Below are 22,403 nucleotides of genomic sequence, written 5' to 3'. Positions count from 1 at the left end.
TCTGTCCAACCAGGAGATAAACTGCCACAAAGGAGAGGGCGGCGATTTTTGACTGTGTGATGGTTGTGACATATACCATTATATGAGTGACAATGGTATACCCAATAGAATTCAGTGTCGTGCTACATGATCCATTTTATTTTATTAAATACGCTATCATTTTTAATTTAATATTTTATTATTTTGTATTTATACAGTTTTTTTAGTATTTTAAATACATTCATATACCTTACATAAAAGAGAGTCAAATTGAAATCATTATATGGTTTCAATATTTTACTGAAATTTTATTTCATTAAAATATTTCAATATTTTAGTGAAATAAAATTATTTTACTTCTACTTGATGACACGATGCTATCTATATCTTCCAGCATTCAGGAGAATATATGAACCAGTTGACTTTATAAGTGGTACTGTGGAATTTATATATATATATATACTTCCAATATCATAAACAGATCTATGACACTATCCACCAAATTACGAAGGTTGTCACAGAGATCATCCTAGCTATATTTTAAATAATATATAATCATAAAAAATTATCTGAATATAATAATTTATTTTTTAAAATGTATAAGAAATCTATCCATTAATGCCTTTTCATTAGAGAAAAAAAGGGGCACCCTTTTGGCCCTAACTTTAAATTATTAAAGAAATTATAAATTTGAAGTGAATTCGAATAAATAAATTCATTAAATATTACGTAAATTAAAAATGTCCCAAAATAGTAAACCTGTTGTTCTCAAAAACTTCGGTCCTAGATTTATAAGTATCACAGATGATGATATTGTAGAGGGCCTAAATTTGATTTCGAAAATTTGCTATTTTTGTAACTAAGAGATCAAAGATTATTTTCCAAAATCGACTATTTATGATTTTTAGATCAGGACTGATTGATTATTTAGAATTTTTTAAAGAGGACCATGACCATGGGACAACGCAGTCTAAGTATAGAAGCATTATCTTAAAAATAATGCTGAATAGCCCTATGGACATTGTTTCAAGTTTATTTTCAATTTCATGATTTGTGGTTCATTTTTATCTTAGTTTTGTTTTTGTTGTTGTTTAGAAGGAAAAGTAGCGACACCTTGTGGATATCAGCAATAGTTCATTTTAAAAATTTCTAGCATCCATTGGGGTTTGGAGAAGATATGGCCGAAAAAGATGGACTGGAAGGTGTGGGGTTTCTGTATCGAACGATGGGTGAGTAGAGAAATCTTTGCCGCTTTGTATCCGGCATCTCAGATACTTCGCGGATAAATAGAGGCGAATGGTTGAATCCACTGCGTCTGCGTTGAGTATAAATCTTAGAACGACGGAGTAATGGCGAATATAGAGTGCAAAGCAGGCAAGTCATCATCATCATTTCACCTTTTACTTTGACAAGAAGTTTACACGTGTGGTTAAAGCATACTAGGCCATAGGCTATAAGCTGTAACCAAAGGTGGCAATAAGCAGTGTATTCGGTTGCCAACGTTATACGCTTTATTTAGTTTTGAATTAGCGAGACTTCTTCCTTGATGTTTTAATCTTACTGTCGCAATCTAATTTTAATTTGTTTTTAAAAATTTATTTATAAAATACGTAACGATCATAGAAGATAATTTGCCTGTGATGTTACTGCCCTCTTGCCCAGTTTTTTTTATTATTATTTTATTTGTATTTTTAATACATATTTTAAAAACGATAACTCTCGTTTTCAGAAAATTAGGAAATATATTTGCCACTCGTTTACCGAATGTCTACCTATTTTAAAATTTTTGTAATGTGCCTTTCTGAAAAGTATTAATATTACTATGCTCGTAATAAAGTGATCTTAATATTTATTAAATTTTATTTAATTTAAATTGATTATTGTCATTTTATTTGTTTGTTTGTTTTTTTGAAAAATAACCGAAGAACTGACTTATTTTGATCTAATTTATTTGTTATATATACTTATCATATACATGTTGAAATTGGATACATATTTCTGTTTTGCATTTTTGTATGGCGATTAACATGTAACTAAATAACCTAGAATAGACAATGGAGTGATTAATAACCAGTCCTTTGTTGCTTTCGTTGAACCAAACGAATTTTTAGTACAGTGGCCATATTTAAAGAAAATTAATACAGAATAAATTTCTCCTTGGTCAGACGCACACTTTTAACCCCATAACTTGGAATAAGCAATCAAGTAATCCTAATAACTAGCCACTTAATAACAATTAATACAAAAGAGCTAAGCTTACTTATATCTTTGTTATTTTTTGTCCATACTGATTTTTGAATATAATTACTATTCAAAAAATTAATAAGATATAAAATAAAAATATGGAATAAATTTTAGCGCTATCAAACCACGAAAATTGACTGAATTCTTAATTCTTGGTGGTGTCACAAAAATATTAATACCAATTCAATTCCAAATGCTTTAATTGTATTTTATTAAATATAGTAATAAATCGCAGAGATCGATTATATATTCATCTAATGTCCTGTATCTAAATACCACTTATGAAAACAACTGGAAAAGGAGTGAACACATACCAAAATTTTTATTAAAAACTGGCATCCAAGATTTTCCCCATTACTATTTTTAGTAAAATAGAATGGTTAAAATATGATAATTTACCCTGTAACATATTTGTATATTTTGTCAAGTGTATTTTCAACATCATCTTTTCATTTCTTAAGCTTAGGAAAATGTATTAAGTAGTAGATACCAGTTTACAGAAATAGTTCAAGTACTTTACATTTCAGTTTTTTTTTTTTTTTCATTTGTGCTAGTAATAGCTGTTTTCTACATTTAAAATTATGTGTAACCTTTTTTTTTTTTTTGAAATATATATTTAAAAAATACTGTATATTATTACCACATAGGTGTAATATTAGTTGAGTTCTTAGTCTCCAGAGACCTGGATTTTTTTTATTATTTTTATTCATTTATTTATTTTTAAAATGCAAAACTAGCAAACTAGCCAGACAACATACACAATAGGCAGAAATGTTTCATTGGTAAAGGAGTGACCTCTTATGAGTGAAATGGTTTCCATCCATGGAGGTGCCAGCAATATTAATAATAATTAATTTCTGATAGAAAATTTTCTGAAAGTATAAGGCACTAATATATTTTTTTAGAAAATAAAATTATATTGTAGTGGTATATAGGAACCAGTAACTATAATTCTGCATGCAAATTAGTTAGATCAGGGATTCTCAACCAATGGTATGCATACCACCAGTGGTATGTGAGCCACTGCCAGGTGGTATGAAAACAGATTTGCTTACTGGTACATCTAATATCTTGAATTAAATATAGTGGTATGCCACTGGAAAAAGTTGAGAACCCCTGAGTTAGATAATTTATTATTATTTATTTATATATTTTTTTCACTGGATGCAGTAATAACTTAAAACAGATGAAGTATTTCATTATTATTCTTATCCAAAAACTAAGCTGAAAAAAAAGTAAAGGCATGTTTGCACAGAAAGCTATATTCATATATTAATGAAACAGCTTCTATACAAGAACCAGTATGTTTGAATTACTTTAACTATCTTCTATGTATCATTTTAAAAGTATTTTTCCTGTTAAGCATCCTTCACTAGTGGACAGTAATTCCTTTATGAGTTTTATAAGTTAATGGGTTGAAACTTTGAGAATCACAAATTAACTCAGTAATGTAAACAAGATGTTTAAGAAGTTTAACCCTATAAGAAGCAGAATGGTAGTAATAATAGTAATATTACTGTTATTAGTAATAGCAATGATAGTAATAATAATAATATTAACAACATGGCCTTCCTTCAAGAGAACCACAAAGGCATGAATTTCATAAATTATATATATTATTATTACTATTACTATTATTACGGGCAACTCCAGGGAGTCATTGGATTCATCGAGGGAGGCCCCAAATCATATTCATCACAACTATTTGACATTCATACAGTATCTATCATACCTCGCCTTAAACTCATTCACTGTCACAGCATCCACCACAGACTCAGGGAGCGCATTCCACTCATTCACTACTCTAAAAGTAAAGAACCCAGCTCTAACACCTTTACTAACCACACTTTTGCCCAGTTTCCATGGATGTCCCCTAGTCCTCCCACAACCAGCCCTGTACTCAAAAATATCTTCTGAATTAATTTTATAGAAACCCTTCAGTAATTTGAATGTCTCAATCATATCTCCCCTCCTCCGCCTATCAACCAATTTTTGCAACCCACAAATCCTCAACCTGTTCTCATACGGTTCATTCCACAGACCTGCTATCATCTTGGTCACTTGCCTCTGGATCCTCTCCACCTCCTCCCCATCAAGAAGAAACCTAGGTGACCAAATCTGAGCACAGTAGTCTAGATGGGTCTTATCAAGACTCGATACAGAGGAACAATAACCTGCTTGTCTCTGCTTGTCATCGTATTCTTCAGCAACCAAGTGATTTGATGAGCTGTTTTGGTCACTTTTGCAATGTGTCCCCTAAATTTCAATTCCTTATCTACCAACACTCCTAAATCTCGTGCCTCATCAATTTCCTGGAGCACGGTTCCACCAATGCAGTAAACTGCCGCCAATCTTTTCACCCCAAAATGCATAACCTTACATTTTGCCACATTAAACTGACATCCATTCTCCTTAGCCCAGACCTCCAATCTATCCAAATCATCCTGCAAAATTTTGACGTCATCTGCATTCACTATTGCCCTACCCAACTTCGCATCATCCGCAAACAAATGAACTGTTCCTCTCAGATCATTTCCTATATCATTTATGAACAAATTAAACAGCAGTGGTCCAAGAACAGATCCTTGTGGCACACCACTAGTCACAGGCCGTCTTGTGGACTCTACTCCCGAGTAAACCACTCTCTGATATCTCTCCGTCAACCACCCTCCTATCCATCTCACTAACCCTATGTCCATTCCCATATGCTGCAATTTACTGATTAGAATTCCATGTGGAATCCTGTCAAAGGCCTTGGCAAGGTCCAGTAGAATCACCGTAAACCCATTACCCTTATCCAGTTCAGCCGTCACTGTGTTATAATACGTGAGCAAGTTACTGAGGCATGACCTACCCTTCACAAAACCATGCTGTCCCCGATACAGTATCCCATTTTCTTCTATCCAATCTTGTATTTTCCTCGTGACTATTTTCTCTAAGACCTTGACAATGATTCCTGATATGCTAATCGGTCGGTAATTTACTACAGCAGTCTTGGAACCACCTTTATGCAGTGGAACTATTTTCCCCTCTTTCCACCCGCTCGGGACTAACCCAGACCCGAGACTCAAATTAAACAAAATGGTCAAGGGTACTGACAATTCTTTAGCTGCTTCTCGTACAACACGAGCTGGTATACCATCCAATCCCACAGATGTATTGACATTGAGGTTATGCAATAGACTACTCACCTCCACTTCATTAACCACAATTCCCTTATAATCTACTGGTTTATTCGTTTCTGCAATGTCACCACCTGGATGATATACTTTTGCAAAGTGCTCACTCAGTAACTCAACTATCTCAACTGATTCAGTTACCTCCCTACCATCGGCATTCTTTAAAATCAATCTGCCATGTACATTTTTCCTTTTACTTGCTACATATCTAAAAAACTGTTTAGGATTCTCTTTAGCCTGCATGGCCAATGTTCTTTCGTAATCCTTTTTTGCTTTTCTTACCACACTCGTCACCCTTCTGGCCTGTGCTTTATACCGTTCATGTGCCTGCCGGTCACCCTTCTCCTTAAATTCCCTCCATAGTTGTTTCTTTTTTTGCAACTCAAGCTTAATGGTGTTATTCATCCATTTAACCCCTACTTGATTTATTATTCGGACTCTAGGTATACAGTCAGCCATTGCTTCATGCAAGCACTTCTTAACTACCTCCCATGCACTATCAACTTCTAGTCCTTGCAGTTGTACATGCCAATGCACTGAACCAATCAAAATAGAATATTATTTACATATTCTATCAAACATGTTGGAGGCTTTATGAGAAAAAACATAGTACTTATAGGAAACATGTCCCACAGCATAAGACCACTAACTCGGTGCTGAAAATAATCAAGTATAGGTTAGCTAAGCTATATACTGAGTAATCATTCTCCTATCCCAGGTATAGATTTGCTTGTATATATTCATGGCTTATTTTTTCCCTATCCACCATTTTTCACCTTTTTCATTATTTTTTATGTTTTTTAAAGCTGTAAACTGGATAATCATTAAGTAGTGAGAAATATTTTGCTTGCTGAAGCATCAATAATAATAATAATAATAATAATTACTTACACAAATACAGATTATCATTTTCATTTTTAGTCAAAACTGTTATTCATTTGATACATTTTATCATCAATTAACTGCATCTGTTAGTTGATAAGATTTTACACACAAATATAAAATAAAAATGCTGTAACAACATCTATTTGTTATTTTAATTTTTTTCCTTTGTTTTTTCTCATGGTAAGTGGAGATGAACTTAGATGTAATTTCATTAATAGTTGCATAAACATGTTGTTTAGTATTATTTTATGCGAGTGTCTGCTTTTGCATTCATTGAGCCTGCTTTTTTTTTTGTTTTGCATGGTGGCCTAAAATTTTCTCAGTGCAGTCAATAAAAATTTTTTTTAACCTATTCCTTGATGTTATGCTATTTTAACCCATTCCTCTGGTAGTCCTGAGTAATAATAATAATAATGTGTCATTATTATTATTGGATGGGGTTTTCTTTGATATCTTTGCTTAGCTATTTTGCATATGGGTTCTATTCTCTGCATCCATTATGCCTCTCATTTCTGCCAGATTCTGGAACTTAGTAACAGCTGCTCAAATTCATTTGCATGCAAACTGCATGCTCACTGAACCTGCTGTTCCCAACACTTCTCTTGTGAAGCATTTCCAAAGGACTACAATCTCCAACAGCTCAAGAAGAATATCAACAGATTACCCCCCCCCAGATTTGTTTGCCATAGGAGGAAAGGTCCTCATTCCTTCCCTCTCCTCATCGCTAACTCAAGGAGACGATCCCGTGCAGCCACGCGAACGTTGTCCACGACGTCCAGAGGGAGGAAATTGTTGCGAGGTGCAAATCGCTGCCCAGAAGATCTGCTCCTTTCAAAGCTGGCGACGATGTCTTTTTTCCCTCCCAACCTGCAGACGATGGTCAAAAAAAAGTCTGAGGTGATACGTTTCGAGTGCACAGCTGGCATCTCCTTGTAAGAGTAAGGTGATGGTAGAATAGAAGTATCCAACTATAGGCCTGTTTGTATTTCTTCTATAGTTGTTAATATTTTGGAGAAATTGGTAAGAACTTGTATACAGAATTGGGTAGATGAGGGCAATATTGAATTGGGCAGATGAAGGCAATATTATTTGTGCAGGCCATCATGGATTTGTTAAAGGGTACTTTTGTTTTATTAATATCGTTAACTTTTATAGTACAGTAACAAGAGCAGTGGATGATGGTAAGGTACAGTCTTTTTTTCCCCCAAGGTATTTGGCAGGGTGGCACAAGTTGCTTTTTAAGTTGCGACATATATGGGTTTGGATATTAGGTTATTGGATTGGATTAGTAACTGGCTTTCTGATAGATATCGGAGAGTTGTATATAGTGGAGCAGTAACAAGAAGTAGGAAGGTTACAAGTGGAGTTCAATAGGATTCGATACTGGGACCATTACTGTTCCATCTTTATGTCAGTGATATTGTCACGGAACTACAGGGAGATATTTAGTTGTTTGCAGATGTGAAGCTTGAGAGAATTATTGGTAATAGTGCTAATGTTTTAGTTCTTCAAGAGTATTTAAGTAAGATAGAAAGGTGGACAAATGAATGGGTATGTCAGTTTAATGCAACTAAATACAAGGATTTGAAATTTGGGATTCACAGATGGGATGCTTCATATTCATTTGGTGGAGTTATACTGGAAGAAGTGGAGAAAGCAGGGGATCTTGGGTGATTGTAAATAGAAACAAAGTTCAAAGAACATACTGTGAATGTTGTGAAGACATTTTAGAGAATTGCATCAGTACTGAGGAGAACGTTGACTACAAGAGATAAAAATGTGGTGGTTCCAATGTATAAAGCTTTGATCAGACCACATCTGGATTTCTGTGCTCTGATCTTGTCACTGGGATTTGAAGGGGATGAAGTAACCTTGTAGAGGGTGTAGAGATGGATAACAAAAATGATATCAGGACTGTACAGTGTTGATTATGAGCATAGACTGAAGGCAGGCACACTGTAAAGTTTGGTGAATAGAAGATATGATCGAGACATTTAAGCTATTGAAGGGTTATTATCATATTAACACTGAGGAGGTTTTTCATAGGGAAGGAATAAGGATAAGGGACCATTCCTGGAAGTTACACAAGGAAGTAGTGAGTAAAAGAGTTCATTTTTTTTGTAAGTTTTTTGCATGGAGTGTGGTAGAAGTATGGAATGCATTGCCTGAGAGTGTGGTGAAAGTGCAACCACTGGATGAGTTTAAGAAGTGGTACGATAGACCTTTTTATTGACTGGTGTTGACTTCCCATGATGAGTCTTGTGACACTCTGCAAGTCAAGAATATAATAATGATGACGATAAGATTTCTTTAAACTTAAATGTACATAAGTTAGGTTTATATTTTTGGATTTTATTATTACTTCTTGAATTTAATTTTTTTAATTGTAACTATCCCACAAAAGGATGTAAACTTACAGTACCTTAATGTTAATGCCATTAATGTACATGTCCATTGATAGCCATACTTTATATAGTTGCTTAACTTAAAGATGCATTTTAATTTAACATATGAAAATTATTATTGATGTATAAAATAAAATAATTAAAATGTTTTAAGGGAGCACATGTACTAGACACATTTGATACTTACACATGTAGCAAAAAAAAAACAATTTTATTACAAAAACTTCAATATATTTTATCCAACATGACATTGACATCACTAAGGAGAAAGATGACAACTACATTCAAAACATGAATTATAAGTGAGTCACATAGCATGTGATTACTAGCTCATGTCTGGGTCACAGCTGAGTTGACAGGATTACATTATTCAATTTACCAAGCTTGGATTAACACAGAAGTCATATTTCTCATTTACGTTACCAAAAAGGTGTATTAGCTTATTAAAATATTCTGGATCAGACATAGTTATAGGAAAGGTTTTTAGAACGTAAATTATACTTACAAAGAAATTATATTTAAGTTACAAGTAGCCTGGTTTTGAGGATATTTCATTCACAAAGTTTGTTTGCTTATACTTGGATAAAGGATTAAACAAGAATATAATTTTTTGGCAAGTATAATTTAGGCTCTAACCAAGTAAAATAAAAACTTTCTACAACTATCTCTGATCCAAAGTATTTTAATAATAAGGTAATACATGTTTAGCTACCGAGTCAGATAAAGGAAATGTACAACTTGTGCATTAATTCAACCTGGGTATCTTCTCAAGAACTGCCCTCTGTTGATGGCAGGCTTACTCTTGGGGAGTAGAGCAGCTATGCTCAGTGATAGATTTTTGCTTGTCACTGAGCAGAGCCAGTTTAGTCCAGTCATCCTCCATGCAAAAAAAACACTACTTCCCACCTTCTGCCTCAAAACTTCCATTTGCAACTTCAGAGAGACTATTTTAGGTGTTCTGTATTTTTTTTTTTTTTTATCGACCTATAGGTCTGATAGAATCTTTTTTTATTATCAGCTATCAAGCACTCCCCATGCTCAGCAGATGTGGTTGCATCAATTTACCAAAGATCTTGGAGATTATTATTCTAAGGACACATTTATCCTGATTTCTGAATTAAGTTATTATTTATTATTTTTATTTATTTATTTTTTATCCAGTCCTTACAGGTTTCCTGTTAGGATGTTTTCCTTTCAGATACAATTTGAATTGTTTTTGCAACTATCTAATTGAATGCCAAGTATCTCCCACGTTTGTAATTTAGTGCTCTCAGGATGCCAGTTGGAAATCCAGCAAAATATTAACAAGTCAATAAATTATTTTATTTTCCTTCTGGTATTGTTTATACCATGAAGCACTGTAACAACCGATGCCTAAGGCTATCTGTATGCAAGATAAAGAGATGCCTGAATGAGTTGATGACAGGGTCTTAAAATGCCCACTGTGAGGATAGATTGAAATTGTGTAGCATGCAAAGTTTAGTTGATAGTGGAAAAGAGGTGACAGAGAAAAATATAAGTTGCTAAAGGGGTTTTATAAAATTGATATAAAATAAATTTTTTAGTACTTGGACCTGCACCCTTACTAAAGATATTGGGACTATGTTTTTTTGCTTTCAGAGTAGTGAATGACTGTAATGCATTACCAAAAGTGGTCATAGGTGTTCTTACAGTAAATGAGTTTTAAGGAGAATTATGATAGGTGTTGTGTGAATAATAGTTAATGGACCTCCAGCATAGTCTTTGGACTCCACAGACATGGCCATATAATAATAAAAAAAACTATGATAATGAAAATAATACTCTTGAAAACATAAGAATGACACTAAGTAACCAAACATTAGAACAAGCAAACAGTCTCAGCTGCTTATATACATTCATTTGAAAGATAATAATTTTATATGCAGAAATCTAAATCAGATTATTCATATTTATGAATTTAGGGACACAAATCAGAGTATGAAAAGAAATTGGCTATGCAAGCTAAAGGCAACCCAAAAGAATTTTATCGTTATGCCACAAGCAAAAGAAAGAATGAATGTGAAAGAATAACTATTGAATGCAGATGGTACTTTAGTGTCAGATGCTAATGAGATTGTTCAATTAATGAGTGCTCACTTTGCTAAGATATATAACCAGGTGTATGTAACATGGTGCACAGTGGTACTGCTACATTGGATGAAGAGTTAGAGGTTAATGAAAGTGAAGTTGAAGAGGTGTTGCATAACCTGGATAAGAATTTATTAATAGGGACAGATGGAATATCATCCCATTTGCTAAAGGAATGTTCAGTGGAATTGGCTAGACCGTTCACATGTTTGTATAACTTGTCTCAGCTCATGAATGATACCCCAGGAATGGAAGGAATGTATGATAGTTCCATTGTTCAAGGGTAGTGCAAAAACTGATGTGTTTAACTACTGCCCTATCAATATCTCTGGTGGTACTGAAGATTTTAGAGAAGTTGGTATGAGCTTGCATACAGAAATGGGTAGACAAATAAGCTATACTCTGCAAGAAGCAGCATGGCTATACTAAAGGAAGGTTATGTTTTAGCAGTTTGCTCATATTTTATAACAATGTTATGACTGAGTTGGATAAAGGAAATGGATATACAATGATAATATTGGATTTTGTTAAGACACCTGATAAGATATCACATGAAAGGCTGTATCATATAACTGGAATATATGGGATTGGAATATAAACTCTTGACTTGGATCAGTGGATGGGTGACAGGCATATAACAAAAGGTGGGAATCTGTCAGATTTAAGGTGACCAGTGGTGTACCTCAGGGTTCAGTCCTTGTGCCATTGTTGTTCAATCTATATATTAATGACATTAGGAAGGGGTCTAACAGGAGATGTGCAATTGTTTGCCAATAATGCAAAGATAGGCAGGGAAATCAGGGATGCTACTGATATTCCGCACTTACAAAATGATTTGAATAGGCTGGAAATTTGGGCAAATTAAAATGGTTGTCAGTTTAATCTTAGTAAGTTTAAAGTTATGCACTTTGGTATGATGAGATTTCCAGCAGCATATTATACTAGCAGGGTTATGCTACAAGAAACTGAGGAGGCAAGGGATCTTGGTGCATTGGTGGTTAGGAATTTGAAGTTCAAAGGTCACATTACAAATGTTGCAAATACAGCTCAGAGGATAATTGCGATGCTGAAGCAAACCTTGACATCTAAGGATAGGGAAATCATTTTGCCTCTTTATAAAGGCGTTCATAAGACCACACCTGGATTATTGTGTTACCCCTTAAGCATCTTAAGGGGTAAATGAATTTCATTGCTTGGTCTAAGACATATTGAAGGCCTGAAATGACTTGAAAAAGTTGAGCAGGGTTTCCAGATTATCTAATCCATAATCCAGTCATGGGTACTAATACAAATGTACTACACATACCTGCCACTGAATTAGAAACTTTTATTTTGCATATAAGTATGTGACTGCCTGTACTGATCCTCTTCGATTCCCTGTGCATAGGTCGGTGAGATATGGATTGGGAACAGTCTTCATTAAATGCTTTGGTCAGTTTCTGCACTCAGGAAGTTCTGTTTGTCCATACAAGCCTTCTCAGACGGCAGGGATCTTGTTCTTGACAGACTGTCTTAGGACCACAGTTACACCTCCTAGACAAGCAATGCGGGTTATTTTTCCACTGATTAAACCCTTGGGATATCTCACCTTTCGAGAAACCAATCAACTCTGCTGTTTTCAAAATTTTTGCTCCAGCCAGATGGGCTTGCACAATAAGCCCTTTAATGAACTCCAAATGATCCTTTGTGTTTCCCATTGTGATCAACACTATTAAATTATTGACCATCAGCATTCTTAAATAGTTGCCTAGAATACATGTTGCTGCATGTGATCAAGTATTTTACATATATGCTGCATAAGTGATGTTTACATACATCTGCATAAAGGTTTCTAATTCAGTGCTGGTATGTGTATATAGGTTAACAGCTCTTTTGTGGATGGGAATAACATAAAATTGGCAGGAAAATTATAATGTTGTAAAACCTTTAACAATTGTGGAGAAAGAGTTTGTTTGTGTTTATCGTGGAGTCTCCCCACAATGGGTCTTCAGACTCTCAACTATTCATACAATATCTGTTATACTTCTCCTTGAACCCATTAGCAGGCATAGCCTTCACAGCTGACTCTGACAACTCATTCTGTTTACTCATCACTTTTCAAGTAAAAAATGTAGTTCTCACATCCTTACTAATCACGCTTTTACTCAATTTCCAGGAATGACCTCTTGTTTTGTCACCTTTAGCCAAGTGCTCCTTGCAATCAGTCCTACCTTTAAGTAAATGTTTCTATCATATCTCCTGTGTTTTGTCTGTCACCCAACCTTACATAGGTTGGTTTGTGGGTTAGACATCCACACACCCTCAATCTGTCCTCATAGGGAGCATTCCACATATCTCACCATCTTGGTCACTTGCTTCTGGATCCTCTCCATTACTTATCCCAAAGAAGCTCAAATGAGCAGTACTAAGCACAGCAAACCAGATGTGGACATATCAAGGAGGGATGACAACTTCCTTATCTCTATTGTTAGGGTGTTCTTCAATAGGCAAGTAATCCTGCAAGCTACCTTGGCAACCTTAGCAATATGTCCTCTAAACTTCAACTCTCTATATCTTCTTCCACCTACAAATTCCTAGTTTCATTCTATATCCTGGATAAATAGATTACAGTTTGTAATCTATGTATCCCAAAATGCATAACTTTATATTTCTCCATTTTGATTTTCAGCCATTCATTATCTTTTGCCCATACCGATGGCATATTTAAATCATTCTTCAAGCTTTCCATATCACTTTGATTAATTACTACCCTACCACTCAATTTTGCGTCATCACCAAACAATGAATATTTTCCTTCGGATTATCTCCTTTATTATTTATATACAAATTAAACAGTAGTGATTCTACTGTTTAATTCTACACAGAGCCTTGAAGCACACAACTAATCACCTGCTTTCTTCTAGATTTTGCTCTTCAATATACTACTTTTTTGTATCTGTCCATCAGCTACCCTCATAATCATGTAACCAGTTTCGTGTCCATCCCTATTTGTTCTGATTTGCATAGAGTTCCAATGTTGTATTCTGTCAAGTGCCTTTGCAAAATCTAGCAATATAATTGTGCAGCCTTTCCCTTTATCCAATTCACCTGTCACTCTGTTATAAAAAAGTTAGTAAATTACTTAAAGCCTGACCAATCCTTCAGAAAGTCATGCTCTCCTCATAGAGTATCATGTTCTTATCCACCCATGCCTGAATTTTCTTTTCGACCAACTTTTCTAGTACTTTTACTACATTCCTGAGATATGATTGCTCTATAATTTGCTGTTCCAGTATTAGTGCTCTTATTCAAAGAAATTGTTTTTCTCTGTTTCCACTTCTTTAGGGGCTCTGCCAGAAAGTCTCTGAAGGAGATAAAACTATGTTAAGATGTCTTGTTTTTAAAATTCTTTTGAGTTTTTGATGCAAGAAAGAAAAATATATATAGATGGTAAAGGAATGTTAAACATCTGGTAAAAGAATATTCAGCTGAACTGGCTAGGCCTTGGACATGTTTGTATAATTTGTCTTTGCTCAGGAAAGATCCCACAGGAAGAAAGAATGTATGATAATCTCTTACAGAAGGGTGATGCAAAGACTTATCCTTCAACAAGAGGACATCCATGATGTGACTAACTATTGACCTGTCATTATCTCTGGGGTAATTGTAAAGATTTTAGAGAAATTGTGAGAACTTGCATACAGAAATGGGTGGGCAAACAAGACATACTTTGCAAGGAAAAGCATGGATTTACTAAAGGGGTGGCATGTCTGAGCAATTTGCTCATATTTTATAAGAATGTTATAGCTCAATTGGATACACTATGATACTGTTGGACTTTCCTGAGGCATTTGATGGGATACCACGTGAAAGACTATTGCATAAACTAGAGAATATGGGATTGCCCGCCTGGTTGGCCCTCCCTTGATGAATCTTAGGACTCCCTGGAGGTGTCATAATAATAATAATGATAAACTATTAGCTTTGATAAGTGAGTGGCTGATGGATCGGTATCAGAAAGTGGTATATGGGGGATGTTAATCTGCATGATTTCAGTGACTGGCAACAGCCCTAGGAATCAGTTTTTGGACCATTGTTGTTTATTTTATACATTAATGATATTGGAAAGGACTGACAGGAGATCTTCAGTGTTTGCTGATGATGCAAAGATAGGCAAGGCAGTCAGAGATGCCATTGATATACAGCATTTACAGGGTGATTTGAAAGGGGCAAACAATAATGGTTGTTAATTCAGTGTATATTGCATATTTATATTAGTGGGATTATGCTTGAGTAACTGACGAGTCTAGAGCTCTTTGAATTATGGTGAACAGAAAGTTGAAGTTCAAAGGTCACAACAAAAACTAGAAATACATCATAGAGGATAATTGCAATATTGAAATGAACATTGACATGTAAGGATATCGAAGTCATTTTTACTCTTTACAAGGCCTTAATATGACTGCAGGACTACTCTGTGCAGATTTGGTCTCCTGAATTCCTTTAAGGGATAAAGAAGCCTGCGTCAAGACTGCAAAGAACTGTTACAAAGATAATATTGGGATTATAGAATGTAGATTATGAGAATAGATTGAGAGTATGTGGACTGCAGTCACCAGTATACAGAAGAAAGAGGGTGTGATATGATAGAGGTCTATAAACTTTTGAGATGGCATTATTGGTTGATACATTTTTTTCATTTTATGGAAGGTGGGGAGAGAACAAGAGGACATCCGTGGAAGTTAATTTTTTGTGTGATTAAGAAAGGGATAAATGCTAGAGTTTTCTCTCATAGAACCCTGAGTAACTGTAACAGACTGCCTGTTGAAGTGGTGATTGCCTCTAGTGTGAGTGAGCTTAAGAAAAAGGAGAGTTGGTGTGGGTGATGTAGGGCCTCCCTTGATGAGTTATATTAATATACAAGAGGTTGCAAAACCTATAGCACATCAATACATATGAGGGTGGTCTGAAAAGTTCTCGGCCTCGACAATAGATGGCAATACTATCAGCAAGATTTTTTTTTCTAAGTTGGTACATCTGTCATAAGCATCCATGTGAAATTCTATCAAGTGGTTTGTTTTATACAGCTATCTGAAGCAAAAGTGTTGTCTGTATCTCTTGAAATGGATAAAATTGAGTATCATGTAGTTATAAAATTCTTTGTAAAAGAAGGTTTAACGCCAAAAGAAATTCATTCGAAGTTCATAAAAGTTTATGAGCACTCTTCTCTTTCATTTTCGATGATTAAGAAATGGGCTGCCGAGTTTAAACGTGGCCATACCAGCCTTTGAAGATGATCCATGTGAAGGATGTCCAAAAAGTGTAACAATACCAGAAATCATTGATTGAGTGCACGATATGGTATTGGATGACCAGCGAGTCAAAGTGCATGAAATTGCTGAGACTATAGGCATCATTTCAAAAGAACGTGTAGGATATATTTTGCATGAAGAATTGCAAATGAAAAAGCTTTGTGCAAGATGTGAGCAAGCATGGGTGCCATGCTTGCTCACAGCAAATCAAAAATTCACTCACATGAAAATCTCTGAATAGTGCTGGAAGCATTTTAACAAGAATAAAACTGATTTTGTGCATCAATTTATTACTATGGATGAGACTTGGATTCACCATTACACACCAGAATCCAAACCGCAGTCAAAACAGTGGACAGAAGCCAGTTGTTCAGCGCCAAAGAAGGCAAATTTGGTTCCATCAACAGGAAAGGTCATGGCATCGGTATTTTGGGATGCTAAAGGCATTTTGTTTATTAATTATCTTGAAAAGGGTGAATGAGCCTGTGTAGCTCAGTGGATGTGGCGTTTGCACACCATGGTGCTTGACCGCACGAAGGAAGACTTCTTGGTTTCGAATCTAGTCGCTGACTAGAAGAAATTTTTCTAAGCCTTTCTTCGACCGGTTCCTGAGTTAGTCGCTCTCTGGCACAGGCAAGCGGGTTTTTTCTCCCAGAAACTTGGGTTTTTCGCCCCATAAACTCAAGAAAATCGACCGTAGAACCCACATTATTTCAGACATTAAATATGAGTGTTAGGGTTAGGGACCACAAGATGCCGGCACTTGTTGAGCCGTCTCGCTTCACTGATTGCCGCTTAATTAGTGATAGCCTTGGGCCAACTATCTCTGATTGGGTAGCAGTGGAGATTGAACTGCCCACTCAGTCTCCAAAAGTTAGATAGGGCTAAATGGCCTCGCCTACTCCCTATATATGGGAATAAAAAGGCGTTGGCTGATTTTTTTAATTTTTTTTAAAAAATGGTGAAACAATAACTGGGGAATGTTATTCTGATCTTTTAACCAGACTAGATGAAAAAATTTGTGAAACAAGACCCGGTTTGCAGAAGAAAAAAAATCATCTTTCATCAGGACAATGCACCTGCCCACAAAGGTGTTTTGGCAATGGGAAAATTAAGGGATCTGCACTATGAATTGTTGGAACATCCACCCTATTCCTCAGATTTGGCTCCTTCTGACTTCTGTCTCTTCCCAAAACTAAAATTCTTCCTTGCTGGTCAGCGTTTTTATTTGAATCAAGTGATTGCAGCCATAGAGGGGTATTTTGTAGATCTTACTGAGAGTCACTACAGGGATAGGATAATGGTGCTTTAGCATCACTGGAATAAGTGTATTAGTCTTAAGGGAGATTATGATATTTCTTTGTAATGATAAATTCTCTATGCTGACTCAGGAGACTGTGAACAATATTGTAAAAATATTATTTTTGTATGCTAATAGAAAGAGTATCACAATAAGAATGCTGAGTTGTGGCACTGATTTCACTGTGCCTAAGAATTATTGGCATACATTAAACTGGATTAACTGATGATATACATGTAGGAATAGAAATTGAGGAATAAAGAATATTCCTTGAAGATGGAAAGGAGGAAAGAAGAAAGGGAGTATTAATTGACAGCAGAGGAGTTTTGCTCACTCATGGTGAAAACAGAAAGTTGAAATAGAATAGTCTGTTGCAATGGTGTTCAAACTTTTTTACTACGCGAGCTACTTTTCTATAAAAAAGTTATTCGGTAATCTACTCTCTTATATAGATCACATTCCCCCAACCTGATATCTGATTACACACAAATAAACAACTAAAAAAAAAATACACAACTAAAAACTTTATTTGTGTATTTAAAAATTTATTTATCGCTTTTAATTATTTTAATACAACAACAAAAAAAAAAAAATATTGGAATAAAACATTTATTTCTCTATTTTGGAAAACCAAAGTTAGAAAAAACGACAGATTGATTACAAACTCACAATTTACAGGAAATGCTGGTTGATTAAAAAAAAAAAAAAAGTTAATGTGAAATTTGGCATTGTTTGGACCTCACAATATTTCATAGTCAAGTTGATATGAAGAAGTCGCCAATCTCAGACAATCATCCAAATGATCATTTGTAATTTAGTTTCTTAATTGATTTTTTATGATGGTCATATTTGAAAAAGCGGATTCTGACAAGTATGTCGATCCGAAAAAACATGACAGAATTTTTCGTGCAATATCAGTTAATATTGGGAATTTTTCATGTGCATACTTCCAAATGACTTCATTGTTTATTGATTTTAAATGTAAACTATTCTGAATGTTTATTATCTCAAGTTCTACTTCAGCTTGGTTTATATCAAACAGCCCACTAATTTTATTTGAAATTTCTGTGATAGGGGTGCTTAAGGGTCAAAGCTGTATAACTGAGAGGAGACCTCCACATAGCCTTTAAAGGAATGCGGAGAACCGACCAGGGCTTCTGACCTAATGTCCAATCCTCACCTTCTCGTGGTGCACCCTGTTGGGTATCTACTTTGATACTGAACGAACGAGGATGGGCTGGCAATTTGGGATTTAGCCGACCAAATTGTATTCTTATTGGTTAAACCAAAATAAAAAATGATGGTACAACATGACAAAATTTCATGCCGGCTGGGGCGTCGCCCGGTTAAACAAGGCCCCCGTTGTTTTCGCCAGGGAACCAGGGCGAACAGCGAAAAGTCAGCTACTGGAACAAATCTGAAAACAAACCCCAACTCAACATCACCAGAGTTAAAGATCGGTACTATCAACGTAAGAAGCCTGAATGGCAAAGAAATGGAGCTAGCTGAGGAATTAGATAAGTACCAGATCGACATAATAGGGGTGACTGAAACAAAAAAGACCAAAACTGGTGAGATCTTTCTGAGCAATAAATACAAAATGTTATATTCAGGCAATAACAATCAAGGAAAAGAAGGAGTAGCCATAGTATTCAACACAAAATACGAGGCTAATCTTCTTGAATGGCAGTCAGTCTCAAGTAGAGTAATGTGGGCAAATATGAGAATGGGGAACTGGACAATGAGACTTATTTGTGCCTATGGTCCCACAGAAGGTTCTACTAAGGTAGAAGTGGAGGAATTTTTTGAGGCTTCAGAAAAAGCAACTGACACAATGAAAAAGGAAAAGTTGGTCCTTGTTGGGGATCTAAATAGTAGAGTAGGAAATGATTGTGAGACATACAAAAATATTTTGGGAAAATTTGGAGAAAAGAGCAAAGCTAATAATAATGGCAAATATCTGTTGGATTTCTGCTCAGGACATGGACTGGTTATTACTAACACCATGTTCCAACATAAAAATGTGCACAAATTCACATGGAGAGAAGAGGCTAGGAATAAGAAAAGTCTCATTGACTATGTTATTGTTGATAGTGATGTTTTCTCCCTGGTGCAGGACACCAGAGTGTACAGAGGATTTGAAATTGGAAGTGATCACTATTTAGTCTTGAGCAGGATAAAATTGAATTTCATATTGAAAAGAATAACATGTAAGAAAGTTTTAAAGCGAATAAAAGTTGAGCAGCTCTCAGATGTAAACTGTAGACTAAAATACAGAAATATTATTGAAAAGAAAATGAAAGAGTTTGAGAACAGGAATCAAACCTTGGAGATTCAGTGGCAAACTCTGAAGGAAACATTGATTGATTCTGCCAGAGAGGCATGTGGTGAAGTTGTGTGCAAAGATAAAAAAATCAGAACTCCCTGGTGGACACAGGAAGTTAAAGAGGCAGTGAAGGAAAAGAAGAAAGCATATCAAAAGTTCCTGGCAAATAAGTCAGCTTTTACTCTTACAGAATACAGAGACAAATGTAAGAAAGCTAAACAGTATGTAAAACTAGCTAAACAAAAGTCATGGGAGGACTTTGGCAAGAATATAGAAAATAAATATCAAGAAGGTGGCAAAATATTCTGGAGGTTGTTGAGGAAGCTTAGGAATGGAGGAAAGAGTGCTGTAAAAGGAATTAGAGATGATAAAGGTGAAATGAAAACAGGAGAAAAAGATATCCTTGAAGTATGGAGTAATTACTTTGAAAAACTGCTAAATGAAACAAGCAGTGATGACAGCACAGTGATAAAAAACACTGACCAGGCATGCAGTCAGGAATACATATCCATACTTGAAGTAGAAAAAGCCATCAAAGGCTTGAAATGTGGAAAGGCAGCAGGAGTAGATGATATTCGACCAGAAATGCTGAAGTATGGTGGTATAAGAGTCTTACAGTGGCTGCACTGCATAGTTCAGAAAGCCTGGACAGAGGGACGAATTCCCGATGATTGGAGTAGAGCTCTGATAGTACCCATATATAAAAAGGGAAATAAAACTGAATGTGAGAATTACAGAGGTATTTCCCTACTGAGTGTTCCTGGCAAGATCTATGCAAGTATACTTGAGAAACGGTTGAGAAGAAATGTGGAAGAAAAGCTTGGTGAAGAACAAGCTGGATTCAGGCCAAATAGAGGCTGTCAGGATCAGATCTTCACTTTACGACAAATAGTCGAGAAAGCATGGGAATATAACAAAGATCTGTATTTAAGTTTTGTCGATTTAGAAAAGGCATATGACAAGGTGCCAAGAGAGAAGCTATTCAATACGCTGCAGTTATATGGTGTCAATGGGGCATTATATCAAGCAATACTTAGTCTTTATTTGAGTTGTGAGTCAGCAGTTAGAATTGAAGGAAGTACAGGAAGATGGTTTAATGTTAAATCTGGTGTGAGACAAGGATGTACATTATCCCCTCTGTTATTCATTATCTATATGGATCACATTATGAAGGAATGTGGTATTAAACCTGATATCAAAATTGGAGATGTTAATGTCAGCTCTTTGCTTTATGCGGATGATGTTATACTTCTAAATAAATCCGCTAGAAGTCTGCAAGATTCTCTGACTAAATTGAATAGCTGTTGTAATAGATATGGTATGAAGGTCAGCAATAAAAAGACAAAGACAATGAAAATAGGCAGAATCATTGAAAATGTCAACTGTGTTGTGAATGGAGAACCTGTGGAACAAGTAAAACATTTCAGCTACTTAGGCACAATTTTTACTGAAGATGGTAAACTAAATATAGAAATAGACAACAGAATCAGCAAAGCTGGTATCGTGGGAAGTCAATTGAATAAATTCATATGGAATAAGAAAGAAATTAGTCGGAACACTAAATTAGCTGTATACAAGACTGTGTTCAAACCAATTTTAACTTATGGATCTGAGAGCTGGGTCAGAAGTAAAACACTTGACCAAAGACTAGAGACCGCAGATATGAGAGTCCTGAGAAAGATTAGAGGCGTGAACAGATGGCATCAATGGCAATATCATATTAAAAATGAGGATATTAGGAAAGAACTTGACATTGTCAGCATCCAGGAATGCGTTAGCAGAGCTAATCTCAGATGGTATGGTCACTTAAATAGAATGGGAGAGGAAAGATTAGCAAAACAAGTGTTCTCTGCCAGGTTGGCAGGAAAACGACCCAGAGGAAGACCAAGATATAGGTGGATTGATACGGTACAAAGTGCCTTAGACGATAGAAATATAAGATCTGATAATCTTGGAGTCTTGACAAGTAACAGACTGATTTGGAGGAAAATTGTAGATAGGAAGTTAGTAATGATGTAATTTTTTCATGTAGTACTGTCATATCCTGTACACCCCTTGAGGGTACATGGCAGGAATTTGATGATGATGATGATGATGATGATTTCTGTGATATTCATGTTTTCTTGAAATGGATTATTGATAAAAGATACAATCATTTCAGTCTTATTAAAATCTTTAAATCTTGAATTTATTTCTTCCTCAACTAATTCTATTTCCCGAATAAATTCTTTTAAATCATAGCAAAGCATTTCTTGATTTTGTTCAAAAAATTTTAATAAATATGGGAGATGTCTAAATTTGCGGTCATTTATATTTTTATTTAATAAAAGTAAGTATTGTTGGAAAGTTTTTATTGAACTTTTAATTATGGGAATGGATTTTGTGAACAACTTCTTTGGAGGTTTGAAAATCTTGAAAAAGTTCCAAGTTTGGTCTGTAGAACAGCTTACCCTAGCCCACCCATGTTACTAATTCTTATGTATTATAGGCTAACAGTCTTTTTTGTGGTTGGAATTCACATAAGTCTTGGTATCTTCTACTGTTGCCTGGTAAAGTGATCTTAATGTTGCACTGATGGTCACAATGTTGGTATTCCAGATTTCTGGCTATTTGAGATAGCTGTATTTGTTTAAGGTGGAGGGATGTTGTAAAGCTGTGACTGATTCAGAAACAGTCTCTTGGATT

The 22,403-nt window shown here is 35.3% G+C and overlaps 1 protein-coding gene across 7 annotated transcripts in view; it reads left to right on the top strand.

Moving 5' to 3' along the window:
* Positions 1-1,106: 1,106 nt before the first annotated feature.
* LOC150098829 (PHD finger protein 14) overlaps positions 1,107-22,403 on the top strand; it is a 570,499-nt gene continuing 549,202 nt past the window's right edge. For all 7 annotated transcript variants that reach the window (XR_016549471.1, XM_090404762.1, XM_090404761.1 and 4 more), the window contains exon 1: positions 1,107-1,208. Coding sequence is in view for 6 of the 7 variants with exons in the window: in XM_090404762.1 (XP_090260888.1) it covers positions 1,157-1,208 (52 nt within the window). In the remaining variant the exon portion in view is untranslated. The remainder of the gene's footprint in view (positions 1,209-22,403) is intronic.

Source organism: Typopeltis vanoorti, chromosome 15, assembly GCF_054136105.1.
Source record: "Typopeltis vanoorti isolate ZY-2024b chromosome 15, IOZ_Tvanoo_1.0, whole genome shotgun sequence".
Classification (NCBI taxonomy): Eukaryota; Metazoa; Arthropoda; class Arachnida; order Uropygi; family Thelyphonidae; genus Typopeltis; species Typopeltis vanoorti.
This window is presented reverse-complemented; position numbering and strand designations above follow the sequence as displayed.